The 14,481-nt window shown below is 45.3% G+C and overlaps 1 protein-coding gene across 2 annotated transcripts; it reads right to left on the minus strand.

The window, feature by feature from the left end:
• Positions 1-22: 22 nt before the first annotated feature.
• MAPK13 (mitogen-activated protein kinase 13) lies at positions 23-13,671 on the minus strand. 2 transcript variants are annotated; one of them, XM_032710761.1, is made up of 12 exons: positions 11,557-13,671; positions 8,353-8,482; positions 7,888-7,946; positions 6,749-6,857; positions 5,710-5,739; positions 5,241-5,288; positions 4,207-4,321; positions 3,768-3,839; positions 3,169-3,279; positions 2,665-2,757; positions 1,228-1,404; positions 23-898 (listed from the first exon to the last, which is right to left on the minus strand). In XM_032710761.1, the coding sequence occupies exons 1-12, from the start codon at positions 11,877-11,879 to the stop codon at positions 819-821; spliced, it is 1,347 nt and encodes a 448-aa protein (XP_032566652.1). In that variant the 5' UTR covers positions 11,880-13,671; the 3' UTR covers positions 23-818. The 2 variants fall into 2 exon arrangements, with proteins under 2 accessions (XP_032566652.1, XP_032566651.1); XM_032710760.1 differs by having other exon boundaries at positions 601-898; positions 2,665-2,743; positions 3,200-3,279; positions 11,557-13,662.
• Between the last annotated feature and the right edge of the window lie 810 nt (positions 13,672-14,481).

Genomic DNA, 14,481 nt, shown 5'->3' on the forward strand with positions numbered 1-14,481 from the left:
CAGACTCATATTCAAACTAAGTTGTACAGCTCCTTGGGATACCCAGTCTATCAGTAGGGGAAGCAGCTTTGAATTCCCAGGCTATGCTTGCAACTAGCGGTGAGGAGACAGCACTGATCAAAACCCAGGGAATGAAAAGGGGGGGGAGGGGGAGGAAGGGGAAAGGGAAGAGGAAGCAGCAGTGGCTCTCCAGAGGGGAAGATCCCGAGCAGAGTTATGTGTATCGTATGAGTTTGGAGCTGCTCTGAACACAGACTGATCCCATGGTCAACTGCATTCCCATGGTGGCCTGGAGCTGACACTATCCCAGCAGCCTTGCTATGCTGGATGCTGTGTAACTGCTCAGGGAAGGAGGACACAGTCAGATTGGATAAAGTTTTGTTCTGCTGAATGTCACTCTTTCTGACCATTTTGCTTGGGACTCACTTCCCAGTCAGTTTTACCTTTTTCTTTACCTTATCCATAATTAATGTACTAAACCCTGTCCTTGAAAAGACTAATGAGAAAGAATGAACCCCCTTCTCTCTCAAGTGGACAAATACAGTGTTAAAAAAAACCAACCAAACAAAAAAACCCCACCAGGTAAAATTCTCCCACTTAAAGTTTCAACAAGAATATATTTATCTTTTATGTTGAAAACTGTCTGGAGTGCTTCCCTTTTGGTAGAACAAAGTTCAATACCCACAGCATAGTGCCATCCTTGTGTTGGCACACAGAGAAGTCCCACAGGCCAAACGATAGCCACCAGCAAGGCAGCGTGGAATAAATCCCATCTGTCGTCGAGGAGAAGTGAATCCCAGCCACAGCTGCATCAGTCACTATAATGACATCCCACTTTGCTTCTTGGAATCCTTCCGTGCAATGGGACTGAAGGACAAGATCTCCTTGTAAATAAGCTCTTGAAAAACATAACAAAATAACCATGAATGTGTGATTTTAGAGGACACAAATGAAAGCTTATACATGCAGAAGTTATACATGCAGAAAGGAGGTATTCAGTGACAGGTACGAGATGGAAGAGACAAAGGAGAGAGGCAAAAAAAGTCTGCCTGAAGAGCTGGAGGGATCTTTGCTGAATGCAGAACAGCAAGAGCAAGGTAAGAGATGTGCATTACCACTGAGGCATCAGCAGGCAATCACAGCCTTACTCAGCATGTGCACAGGAAAGAGAGAGGGGTAGGAAAGTCCCATGCTAGACAGGAACTTCAAAGAAAATAAACTTCTTACTTTTCCACTCATCTATTGAAAGCTTTTCATGTTCCAGAGAATCATCATAGGACTGTTGTGCTTCTGTCTCCTCCTCGACATCTCGGAACTGGTCGAAAAAGGGGTGAGCCAATGCCTCTGTGGCTGTAAGGCGCTTTTCCACATCAAGCTGCAACATCTTGTCAAGCAGGTCCACAGCTGTAGGAGAAGATGGGAACAGGGCTAAGTAAGGTGCTGTGGAGAATAGGAATTGTGTGCATGAACCCTGCAAGCTGATGGGACTGGTATTTCCAGTCTAGCATCTCCAGACCTGAAAATGAAAGAGATTCCTCAACCCGGTCAAGGCAGTGAGGAGCTCCTGTCAGTGGAGTTGCAAAGTCTGCTCAACAGCAGCCTCAGGGAGCTCTTACTAACAGAACTTAAATTGTGCAGAAATAAATTAGTCTTGAATAAGCTTTGGGGCTGCACAGGTGAGGCTGCAGAAGGATGAAGAGCAAGCCAGTAACCTCAAGATATTTTTCAGTTTTTATAATTTGCTTTCACTCAGAGTCCTGCATCTCAAAGTAGTCTTAACATGAGTAATCCATATAGAAATCTATACATCTGTGGTAAACAGGAGGGCAGGAAACTCAGATAGCGTCTAGTCTGTCAGCCCCATTCCCACTTGGTTTTAACATTTTAATGCTTTCTTTTTTTCAGTTTTTAGAACACCTTTGCTTGCTTTCATCTCTAAGCTACTTGGGAAGAGAGCTCTTTGTAAGAGATCAGTTTTGACTCTGAAAATTATAAATTAACATCGGCTGTCTGTTAAGGATCACTAGATCCAGGTATTCAACAAAGAGGATCTACACTGCACTAAGAAAAAAAAAATACTGGAGTGGACTGTGGGGCACTTTATCAAAGCCCATGGTGCCTTAGATGTTAGGCTGGGAATTAATAATGAACAAAGAAGAGCTGGTTTGTTTATCTAAGAGCTACTGATCATATTGTCACCTGCTTGGCTACAACAAGAACAACTTCAGAAAGCTAATGTCAGCAAAAATTCATCCTAACTTTCATACTAATTGGAACTGATATATACAACTGTCCTAATCCTTAATTTGCAACCCAGAACCAGGACATCCTGTTATATCCAGCATCTGCTTTCTTCTGGTTTGTTAAGACGAAAGTCAGAAGTTTATCTCTTCCATAAATATTGTATGTTACAGACTGTGTAATTTTAAAATTAAAAAAAAAAAGTAGTAAATGACCAAGAACAGCAAAACATCACTACTGCAATAAAGAATCATTTTGTTTTTTACTTGATACATATTTGCCCTGGGAGGGGCAGGGGCATAGCCTGTAAGGGAGAAATTATAAGAATTATAAGAAAAAGGAGAAATAGAGTTGAAGCTGTGGTGGTCAGCTTGCCTCTTTTCCAACTGTGAAAACTCGTGAGAAATGCTGGAGATGACTTACCCTGAGGATTTGCTTTAGGGAAAAGCACAGACAAATCTTTCTTGGGGATTTTAGGAAGGGACTTGATATAACTCTTAGCCTGAAAAAGCAAGGAAAGCACAATTACTGCATGTGGACAAATACGAGGGGATGTGAAATACAGCTTTCAGATCTCATGGCTCTAATGAGCAAAGACAAATGGAGAGAACAGCAAATCGTCCCAGATGTCACATTTCAGTGAGCAGTTTACAAGGAAGTATTTTTATCAATTGAGATACAGAAATACTTCTGTTTTAAGAGCCAAGCTAGAGAATAGAGAAGCTTGCTGGTTTGCTAGGGCATCAGGCACCTCACATGGGAGTTCCTGCAATCCACACCAAGTCCATCAGATGTGCCACTAGCAGAGAAATGTCTTCCTTGCCAAGGGGAGAAGGCTGCTGTTGCAATTCCTCACTGCTGCTGTAGAGGCAGCACCTCTCCCATCTCACAGACATGTTAACCTCTTCCCCACCATATCTCCGCCAGCAGGACCTAAATCCATAATGAACTTTTTTACCGCTTTGTCCTCCAGCTTCTCCAAGAAGTCTTCTCCTGGATGCCCCGTTACTTTCAGGATCTGAGTCAGTTGATCCAGGTCTGGCAAGCTGTGTTAAAGATTGCCCATTGAGGAATGAGCCCTGGACACCCTCCCACAACTCAGCTCAGTTTGTAATGATACAAACCCAGCAGAGTTACACAAGTTCATTAGACTGGCAAAAAGAGCTCCAAGGCTTTTTTCCTGGCATGCCATTTTCATCAACAGATAATTTTTCTGGCACAGCTATGCCAGGACACATGTCCATGGTCTTGGGGGGATATGCAAAGGTTTAGGGATGGAGCTATGGCCACGCAAGGTTGAACTGGTAGAGCTCTAACCGCAAGGTAGGGCACACATGGCCAGCACAGAAGTGTATTTCTAAGGTCCCCTCTTACCTTCTGCTTTCCTCACCAAAAAGACTGGTCCCTGTGATTACCTTCCGGTAAACCAGACTGACACCTATTTTTCTCAGTAGCCTCATTCATTAAAAAGCGCACACCAAGAATTACTACTCCCCCCAAGAAAAAGGTTCAGCTTGAAAGGATACAGTCTTTGCCTTTAAACAGCGTTTTCCCAGTCAGCATTTCTGCCATGATACAGCCAATAGACCAGATATCCACTGTTCAGAGTGAAAAAGGGGGGGTGGGGAGGGAAGAGAGAGGAAAAAAAAAAAAGGGAAAAAAAAGGACAATGAAAAGGCAGCAATGATTGCTGGGGCTGTCGCTTTTGTTGTTGCTTGCAGCAGGGACTGATTTAAATATCACTCCCATTCTCCTCTGTTCTTTCTATGCTGCTAAAATCTCTGCTTTCATCATTTCCCGCAAGCACTAGCTTTGGGAGTGGCGCAACACCTTTGGGATCTTCTCCGCTCCCAGGAACACTGATGATAAAGAAGAAAAACAACTGGACGATTACGTGAGGTTTGACCCAGCAGGATCCCCAGGCTCGTCATCAGATAGTCACGCTGCAGAGGCAAGGCTGCTCACCTGTCTGGTTGTAATGCATCCAGTTCAGGATGACTTCTGGGGCTCTGTACCATCGTGTAACCACATAGCCAGTCATTTCAGCATCAGCATGTCTGGCCAAGCCAAAATCCAAAATCTGCAGTTGCAAAGGAAGACGAAGAAGGAAGGGCAGGAAAGAAAAAAAGAAATCCTATGGGCAAGTAAGACTCCACTTCTAAGAGAAAATTAAGCAGATCCAATCAGATAATAACAAAGCTCCAACTACACCGCAGCCAATCACGGGATGGTTCAAAGACTTAACAGGTTTGTCTTGATTCCACTGTAAACTGCAAGTCAGTTGCAAAACCAGTTGTTGTGAGAAGACTCTGCTGAAAGGATCAGGGCTCTGTGCTACCTGGAAGGTCACTTTCTTTCTTGAAGCTTAAGTTTCAAGTCTCTGCTTTATTTGAGTTGGTCTGTGACCTAGTGGTGAAGGCATGCTCCCAGGCCACCATGACTCACCCTTTCCTATAAGAACACCTTGCAGCTGACAGAGGATGGCCTCTCCCTCAATACTGAAGATGAACAAGCTTGACCCAACCATTACGGGCAATGATGCCACTCCCTGTAATATACATTACAGAAAATACATGCTAGAGCACCACACCAGCAAACTGCAAGCAAACCTTTCAGAGCAATACTAAAAATAACTTTGTCTGGAACCACAACCATAATGTCAATGGGAACCAAAAGGCAACTGTAGTTGAATCCAGTTACCCTTCAGGGATCGTTCACCTAATGCAAGTGTTGCTCAGCAGTATTGAATTTATCTAGGAAGCCATTACAAACTGCCATGCCACAGGAATTACAGTGACAGGATGTTATTTGAAGTTTTGCGCCTTGATTCAGCAAGTTACATCAGCAAGTATTTCCCACTGCCTGCAGTTGCCAAATAACAAAACACCTTGAATTGAGAAGGCAAGAGGAAACGTGACAGTACCAAGTTCTTGCTGGCAGAGCAGTTCCTCCATGATCTGATATGCTACATGCTTCCAAAGTGGTGCTTTTCCACCTACCTTTAGCTGACAGTCTTCATTCACAGCCAGGTTACTTGGCTTCAGGTCCTACAACAGACAAGAGCAGAAAAATACAGATGCTTCAAGTTGCAACACATCAACACAAGGCTCAGCTGAACCTCTGCTTGCCTTTGATGGGGTCTTGTAACATCCCAAGTCGAGTACCAATTCAGCAAAGATACCATGCCTGCTATACTGTACAGCTTTAGACTGCTGTTTTATTTTTTCTGAAACAGTTTTAATTCAAGAAGCATCATAAAATGCTTCTCAGCTCACCAGAAAATACAGCATGTCCTCAAAATGCTGTACAAATGAGCAAATTCAAACATATATAGGGTGTAGGATGGAAAAGAAACTCCAGAGCAGACGGTGCTATTAGTAAAATGATGTCTAAGAATTTAATAACTTTATGACTATGCTGTGTTTCTCAAACAGACAAAAATCAGAGTAAGAGCAAACATGAACTTACCCTGTGTATGATGCCGGCTGAATGAATATACTGCAATAAAAAGGAGCCACAATGTGATCACCAGCAGACAAGACCTTCTGTTCTCCAGCAGAGAAATGAGAGCTACAAATCAGAACTTGCTGCAAACACAACTCTGCATCCTGCTACTGCAGGGCAGCAGTTTGAAAAGGAATCTCTCCCCTGAATTGCTGACAGTATTTGCAATGCTACTGCCAGTCTAAAGAAGATGCATAGAACAGAAGAGGAAGGATGAAGCAATAGTTCCTTAGAGCAAGTACAACAATACCTTCAAACCATCAAAGACATCAGGGTTACAGCAGACGACATGAAAACTTAGTTATTTTGGGTGTTCAAAAAAATAATCTCAGCATAAAAACATAAAATTGCAAAAACTGACTGCATGGCTTTAATCACACCAATTAAACCTTCTGCATGTTCTTCCCCCCTTTATTTAAACTCAAGATAGCAGTGAACTGGGGAAAGACGTTATTAAGGTGAACTCATGCCTGTAAGCCACTGCTCTGATTCCAGGTGAAGGATGTTAGAGGGCAGCATTAAGACACTGTCTCTACATCCTGGGGTTTTCTGCAATTGTTTTCTGCTCTCTCAAAGCCAGTTACAGAAGCATATTTCTTTCTTATTCTACTAAATCGGAAATCAGTCCCTCTGTCTTCTCCCCTGAGAGCCTCTGTTATGAAGAAGCTCCTTCAGCAGAAGCTCCTGTTGCTGCCAATCTCTTACTCTCAGTGTAGAGTTTTGCTAAGGGTTTTGGCAAGTCAAAGAGCAATGCAATTTCTGCCATGGAAAAACAATCGCAAGGTCTATGGCTGCTGATTGCTTTGATATCCAGCTGACGTAAACAAGCAGTCACTTCCAGTGTGCTGGAACAAGAGCAGTTCAACAGCCAATATATGTTCTTAGGTGAAGCCATAACACCCCCACATCTTCCTATACAGTGTTGGAAGGGAGTTTAGTTAGGGTCAACCCTCCCATGTAGAGGAGACAGAGGGAGTCACTAAACTCCTCCAGACCCACTTACCTTCAACCCTTTCAGCATTTGGTAGACCAGGTACTGGATCTTTTCGTCACTGAATTCATGTCCCATGATCTTTTGTAAATCTGTCCGCATGTATGGCATCACCAGGTAGCTAAAAGGTAGTAAGACAAAGCCCTGAGTCTAGAAGAAAAATGCAGGGGACCAGGCTAGCCTTGGGGTTTTTTTGGCTGCGTTAACTTACTGTAACTAAAATGAGTTGCTGTGACAGTGTTCCGGGCTAACTAGCACAGCCTGCAGTGAAGCTGGGATTTCAACCTGCTCAGAAAATTGCTCTTTTTCCTCCTCTTAAATCAGGTATCTGACATCCAGTAAGAACAAGGATCTTTGCAATCCTGAATTAGTTTACTTTAGACCTCAAGTGATGTTCAGTTCCGGACAGCCTTTCACCACCCGGAAGATGAAACATCTTACACAGCAAAACTGTGTTGGCTCCCAGTTTTATCTTTGTAATGTTCTCCTGCCCTGCCTCAAAAGACAACATCAAGCTTTCTTCAGTATCTGCCTGCCAAGACTGCTAATTAGTTGACGGTCTTCCTGCAGGAACTGCTCTGAGAACCTTCAAATGCTTTTCCTGCAGGCTGCTAAATACCCAGCCGTCAGCCAAACCCCCAAATCCAGACACATGCTGCTCATTCCTAGTAATGGGGAAGGGAAAATGCCTTGTCCATCCTGACCATAAACACTGAGGGGAAAAAAAAAGAAAAGCCAGAATCAAGATGAAAAGGAAGCCAGATCTTTAAAATTCTCATTTTAATTGCCCTGGGGCCTGATGAACAAACAGTAGTTCTCCCATTCTGAGCGCAGCCTCCTAGCTCAGCAGTCACACAGCATGGATCACACTACATGTGATAGCCATGGAACGTAACACATCCTCGTTACATAGGTTGGTCTGTACATTCTGTGGTCTCCCAGCTGTGAGTATGGCATGTGATCTATTTATGTATTCTGAGTGCACTAGCCATGGGAACTGACATGTACTTTTGATTCTCTGTGTTATTTAGGGATGTCTGGCTTTTAGTCTGGGCCCCTTGCACCTCAACCCAATCTGTTATCCTGCTGCTAAGACACAGGTGTCTTGGGCAATGGCTGAGTCTAGATAGAGCAAAAAACTCCAAACTTACAAGTCCTGGAACCCCTGGTAGGAGGCAGTGGAGGTAAAGACATCAAGCAGCCCAATGACCTGATGGAAGAGAGAAGTCCACATTTAAACCTGGAAAGCATTTACTGTGCACATGGGACTCAGGTAGTAGCTCTCCACTGGCACATGCATCTGCGTGAACACAGAACTCTATCTGAAGAATCCACGGACTCCTCACTGATGCTGCACAAATGTTTTTCTTTTACTAATACATGGTAGCACCCATTACACATCTGCTTCAGACTGGTGACAACTGGGCACAGCAGAGGTAGCACCTGAACCCCAAAACTGCCTGCACATGCCAAATATCAGTATCTCTCCCTATATTAAAATAATCCATCTCTATATATATATAAAAATAAACATGGTGCCACCTGAAAGAACTTGCTCCTAGGTGGCAAGAAAATATCCCTTGTATCAGCAGGAAGAGAGAGAAATGAGTACTTACGTTCTCATGTTGCATGTGCTTCAACAGCATCAGCTCTCTGTATGCTCTCTTGGCAAAGATCTCTGACTGGAACGGGCGGCAGAGCTTCTTGATAGCCACTTTCTCCCCTGTCTTCTTGTCTATGGCTGAACTGCAGCAGACAAATAAAAAACAATTCTGACATTGGCAGTATGTTCTAACAAATTTTGTAATCCCAAAAGTCATCTCCTAGAGAAGAGTTAATTCTTGTGGTCACAGAAGAACAGCAAAGAAAGGCCCTTTGAGAAACCCAGTGGAGCTCTGCACAGGGGATGCTACCCTGTGTGGCTTTGGGCAGCAGACCACAGCCTGTGCTCTTTGGATGACTAGGTGGGATTCCTAGCCAAGTATTAGTGGCTCATCTTTATTCCCTATAACCTGCAGAAAGAAGCTGGAGGTAACACAGCTGTGAGAAGAGGGAAACACAAATGGTTGAAATTCAGAATTAGTTCTAACTCTGCCCTCTTCCCTAATGGAAGGAGGTAAGGGAATAAAGCAACTTTTGCTTTGCCATCTGCCTGGAGACTCTTGTCTTTTAAGGCAGGGCAATGCCTTCACTGTATCCTGGAGACAGTGGATGTCACACATTAAAAATACAAGCTGCTGGAATTAATTCTGCTGTATTCAGGATCTTTGATGCTACACATATGCTTCTGTGTAAAAGCAGGTCTGGCTGAAAATGAGAGTCTTCTATAAAGGTAAAACATGGTACAACAGCCATCACCACAGACATGATGTGTTATTCCCTCCAGTCACATCTGCTGTTTTTGTCACTGGCAATCCTGTGACAGTTTCTCTTCTTCTAAAGGCTTTTTGCTCACACTGCAAAGGAGGCCTCAGGTTCCAAGTGGGAAGGGAGGTCCTCAGAGGTCCTCAGCTGTAATTCGGGATTCTGAGTGGTGTCTCAGTGGTGCCTCAGCCCCTCCTTGACCCCTCTCAAGAGGCAAACATGAAAAAAATCACACTGTAGATTTCCAGAGCAGTTCCCACAGCTTCTTAAATCCCTATCCCATCTCCCATGGAAACAGAAGGCTATAAATCATCATATTCAATCCCATGGCTTTTAGCTGCATCCTCCAGCCCTGCGCAAACACATTTCCCCATTCAGTTGGTAAAAGCAAAGGAAGTGCAGGAACAGCTACACAAGGCAGCTTGAGCACTGAAGATGCTGTAGGATATCATAGGAGGCCTCTGAGTGAAGAGTTGTCTCAGTTTCAGGACTTCAGCAGATGTCAGCAGAGGGGACAGCACTGTGTAAAGTTTTCTGAGGAGCAAGGGAAATAAAGGAAGGCACTCGGACTAGATAGTCAATCAACTTCTGCAGAATTCAAGGCAGATTTCCTAATCTGAGGGTGCACCTTCTTACCTGCCTTCCCAGCTGCTGACATACAGAGCATCTAACCCCATGTCCCAACACAGGAGAGCAGGGAGATGGAGCTTCAGCCTGCGCAGCACAGACGGCACTAGTCACACCCTTGCCATAAGCACAGCTAGAGCTAATTCAGTTGACGCAGCTGAGAGAGCCCACCATGTTCTTCCCAGCACAGATTTAATGAACAGATACAGTCTGGGATGACATGGGGCAGGCAGAGCTGTGTCCTTGCCTCAACTGGTAGAGATCAACAAGACCAGTGTTGAAGGGGTCAGAAGACTCTTCTTTCCCAATTACATTCAGCTGGAAGCCAAATCACTACAGATTTTGGCAAATTAATAAGGGAGGAAACAAGACTTTGCTGTTTCTCCTGAGTTACTTTCTCAGCTGCTCAAGAAGGTGTAAAAGCCAGCTGCTGAATAACACTGCAATAGGAAAGTTTCCCAGCAATTCCCAGCAGAGGACAGCAAATGCTAACTCCACATGCTTCCACCTCTGTTTTGTACAAAAATCGGCAGCAAGCCCTCCCTGCTGAGCACTGTCCATTCAATACTACCACCACCATGGACCTCCAGACTGTTTCAACACCCTTTCCTCCCTCCCTCCTTGAGAGCTCCAGAGCAGCCGAGACTTTCACAGGGAACAGTAAGGATTTGTCTTACCGGTGTTGGGGTTTTTTGGGCGGGGAAGGAAATTTTGAAAGGATTTCTCTCTTCCTTTTTTTGTCCTGTCTTTGTTTTCCTTCCTGCTTTCCTCAATGGGAAAAACCTGAGAAAACTGTACAAATATAAAAAAATAGTCTAGTCTTGCCTGATTTTGCAGGCCTAACTTAAGCATCTCAGAAGTGTAAAGGCACCTGGACAGCAAAAGGGGCACCTCTCTATAAATTGGAAGCCAAGGGACAAGGACAGAAGCTGGAAACCAGGGTTTCAGGATTAGTGCTGTGACAGCAGCAGGATAGACTTTGCCCAACACCTATGAAAAGGGATACACCTTTCTTTTTTATTTTTAGCTCAGCATGTTATGAAACAAGGGCTCTGTTCAGATACTATCACGGACTGCTTCATATTTAACCTACCTTTCAAAGAATCGCCCGTCTCCTCCAGTTTGTCAGTGTAAACCACGCAAGGTCTGACTTCTGCTTGCTCTCACTACAGGCTCCTTTACCCAGGTGAATAATTAACCGCAGCTCATGCTGCTCTCTCATAGGTTAGGGATTATTATCAGCCATGAAGGAAGTCCCAGTCTGTTACTGATCCTGGTTTACAGTAACGTCTATCTACTTTATGATTTCAAGCTGGAAACAGTATCAGAGTGGGGGTAGTATTGTCCAGCTGCTTAGTCCAGGCAGACCAGCATCAGCTATCTTGGACTAAGCAGCAAGGATACTTTGTTCCAGTATCCACCTCTGTTACCATCTACAAATTTCTTTCAGACACCTAGGTATTCCCTTCCCTGGTAGGGTTGCTGCCAGATAATCTTCATGCAAGCTCGAGACCAAAGCAGCTCAAAAGCTGCCTGACCCCAATGCTGAGGTGACACCCCAAGCTGCTCGGCACCCCTTGCTGCCGTGCCTACACAGTACCCTCTCTGCCCACCCGGGGTGACCACAGGGGGAAACATTTCCTTCAAGTGACCAAGTCTCCAGCCCGCTGCCTGCACCGGAGCAGGAGACAAACCACCTCCATCACACATGCAAATGTCCTTTCTTAATGGAGAGGTGCTGACAAGCACCTCCTTGTTTTCCTCCTGGCAGGGAACACCCCTACCTCGCCCCATACTGCTGCTGGCAGTGCAAGCAGGACCCCACTCACCACACCGAGCCGTAGGCTCCAGACCCCAGCGGGTGGAGGGACGTGTATCTCCTGGGCAGCTCCCAGAGGGTGTTGTTCACCTCCTGTCTGTAAAAGCCTCTTCTCCTTGCGAAGTTCATCGCCCGGCGGGTGTGGGAGTGCCACCCCCCCAGAGTACTGGAGTACGGGAGGGTCTCTGGGGTGAGAGCGCGACTGTGAGGCCTCCTGCGCTGGTAAAAAAGGCTCCAGCGAGTTTCCTTCTCTGTTTTCAGCTGTTGCGAGCGTGAAGGGACATGTCTTTTGGCCCTCCTCCCTCCGCCTCCACATTGGCAGAGGTGAGGCATCAGGTTTTCCGACACGCCTCAGTCTTGTACAGGTGCCTCTGGGCTCTGCTATAGGAGTGGAGCACCCAGCCCTGCTCAGGCACACCCCCGGGAGCCCCGTCACCTGGAGCTCTTACTCTCCTGCCTTCACGAGCCAAGAAATATCCTCATGCAGCTTGGAGGGGGTCTCATGAAATCCGTCCTCCAAACAAGTGGATGAGTAAGGACTTGTCGAGCTGGGGAATCTGAAGGACAAGCCACAGCACCTCGTCAGACAAGCAGGGACATTCTTCTTTAAAGCTGATGAAGGACAGCTCCAGCCTCATGACAAAGAACACACAGTGTTACATCCATAAAAGAGCAAGGGGGCGATGGCAATGTTCTCCAAAGTCTGGCTTCCCAGCAGCGCAGGGATGTGCTGAAAGTACGCTGAGGTTCTCCACCTATATCCAAGTGACTACTGGGAGGAGGTTCAGGAGCAGCTGTGAGATGGGAACATCCTGAGAACTGTTTGCTGCATCTGGTTTCATCTCCCACAGCAGGTCTAACCCTTTCTTGGGGTCTTCACGGACAGCACAGAGCCCAGGTTCACTGCTATGCCTACCATGACCAGGCTAGACCAGCAAACCCAGCCTGCAAGAAGGTCCATTCCTAGTAAGCAGATGGCACCTCAACATTTTGCTCCAACATTAGGAGGCTCAGGCAGGGCTCCCACGCAGGAGGTAGGTGCATCCTACATGCTTCCCAAAGGAAGTGACTAAGCTGTGCCTTACCAAGCCAGCCTAGCTGCTTACACAGTGTTCTACCTCACCAGCCCTCCACCCTGCCTAGAGCCTCTGCTCCTTCCATACAGGTAATCTGCAAAGGTGTCCCTGCTCCAAGAATATCTGTGCAGCAAAATTAGAGCCAAGCTACCTGGCAAATGAAAAATACACAAAAAGCACTATTGGGGGTTGGGAAAGATTCACTGTTCCTGCTTACAGGCAACCACTGCAATACCCATCAGCACTGACCCTTATGTTCTTCAAGTAATTGTGCTACAGCCACAGGCACAGCCTGCTGCTTTATAAAATAAAAGCTAGGGACAAGGCATTATGGTAGTATTATGCATATCTGTATAAATCAGCCCTGGCTGTAGCAACAGCACAGTCAGGAAATGAACCATCTGCTTGGCTGGGTTCTGTAAATACACCTGTGAGCAAGAAGTGTCACAGCAAGAAGTGTCACAGTGACCAGTGTCACTCCTGGTCCATAAGCAAACATGTAACTCCTCGGTTATTTGATGAATGCAACTCTTGCTCAACTACTTGTGCACATGAAGGTAATCAGCACGCAATTAAGGAGTCCTAAATAGCTGCAGCATGTCTGGGCTGTAAAAATATGAGTTAATTCAAGTGACCAAATCAAACAGCAAATTTTAGATTCATAGAAACCTTTAGGTTGGAAAAAATAATCTTGAAGGTCAAATCTAAACGCAAACCTAACTCTGCCACATCCACCAAAAGAAGTGATGGGATGACCCATACATTCTTCTCCAGGCACCTTGACAGTGCAGCTGGAGGTGATAAGTCACAATTTTTACCATTGCTTCCCTTCTAGTAATAGACATTTCATCGTGGACCTACCCAAACTCCCAGTATGTTGTTCTCACCTGTGATGGCCCTACCATTGACTGGAGCATAGTTGGACAACAATTTGCAAGGGTTGCACACTGACTGTTAATCTTCATGAGAGTAATTTGATTTTATAGGTGTAATTTCCCCCGCCCCCCAATTAAATTCTCACTGATTTTTAGGTTTGTGTTTTTTGTGGGGTTTTTTTTTTGCTAACCAGGATATATTGTAACTGAGCACATTCTGGGATTGTACATCTTGGGCGTTCTGAATTTTTTTCCCAGAAAACAACAAATGACTGGTCCTGTTTAGGCTTTTTGCTCCCTCTCCTCTGTTTGCACCTAGGCCAACAGATGGTGAAAGCCAACAAGAAGGCTCATGGAGCTGAGAGAACACCCCCTCACTGTTTTTTTGTACTTCCTCAAATCAGCTGCTGCACAGCTCTGTGACAGGGAAGTGCACACATTGTGGGGATCAGCTGCCCGACTGGGATCAACACAAGCCCCCTGGTTCATCATGGCCTGGGAACTTCAGTGACTGAGAGTTGTGCCAGTGTGAAGAACACAGTTTTGCTCAATCTGAGTTCTTCTGAGTAAGTAGCACTGATACACAATAGAGGTTGGAAAAGCTCTGCTATGGTACAGATCTTTCCACCACCAACTAGATGGCAACTGAAGAGGAAAAAAAAAAAAAATCACTTTTAAATAGCAAACAAGCATAAACCAGTCCTACTGGGGAAGGGTCCAAGGGCTAGGTAAGCAGCAGAATGCTAGTCTATTTGTGTTGAATTATTGCTTCCCTGTGCTAAACAGAAAATAAAAGGTGGGGCTTTTTTTCTGTGTCCCATACTCACAGTCAGACTCTAAGCTACTTTTGTAGCAAAGAATTCACTTGGGACAAATAAGGACAAGAAGCCCCATGTCAGCAGAGTCAGCCACCAAGACACGGCCTCGACCCCCGCCCCAGCCATCACACACAGGATCTCTTACAGCACACACCAAGCTAAAACG

This window comes from Chiroxiphia lanceolata, chromosome 25, assembly GCF_009829145.1.
Source record: "Chiroxiphia lanceolata isolate bChiLan1 chromosome 25, bChiLan1.pri, whole genome shotgun sequence".
NCBI lineage: Eukaryota > Metazoa > Chordata > Aves > Passeriformes > Pipridae > Chiroxiphia > Chiroxiphia lanceolata.

Coding starts and splice junctions, on each gene's coding strand:
- MAPK13 (XM_032710761.1), bottom strand. CDS start 11,879: ATGCCTCACCTCTGCCAATGTGGAGGCGGAGGGAGGAGGGCCAAAAGA. Junction 7,947..8,352: donor AGCACATGCAACATGAGAAC/GTAAGTACTCAT, acceptor CTCTTCCATCAG/GTCATTGGGCTGCTTGATGT. Junction 5,740..6,748: donor AAATGCTGAAAGGGTTGAAG/GTAAGTGGGTCT, acceptor TTTTTATTGCAG/TATATTCATTCAGCCGGCAT.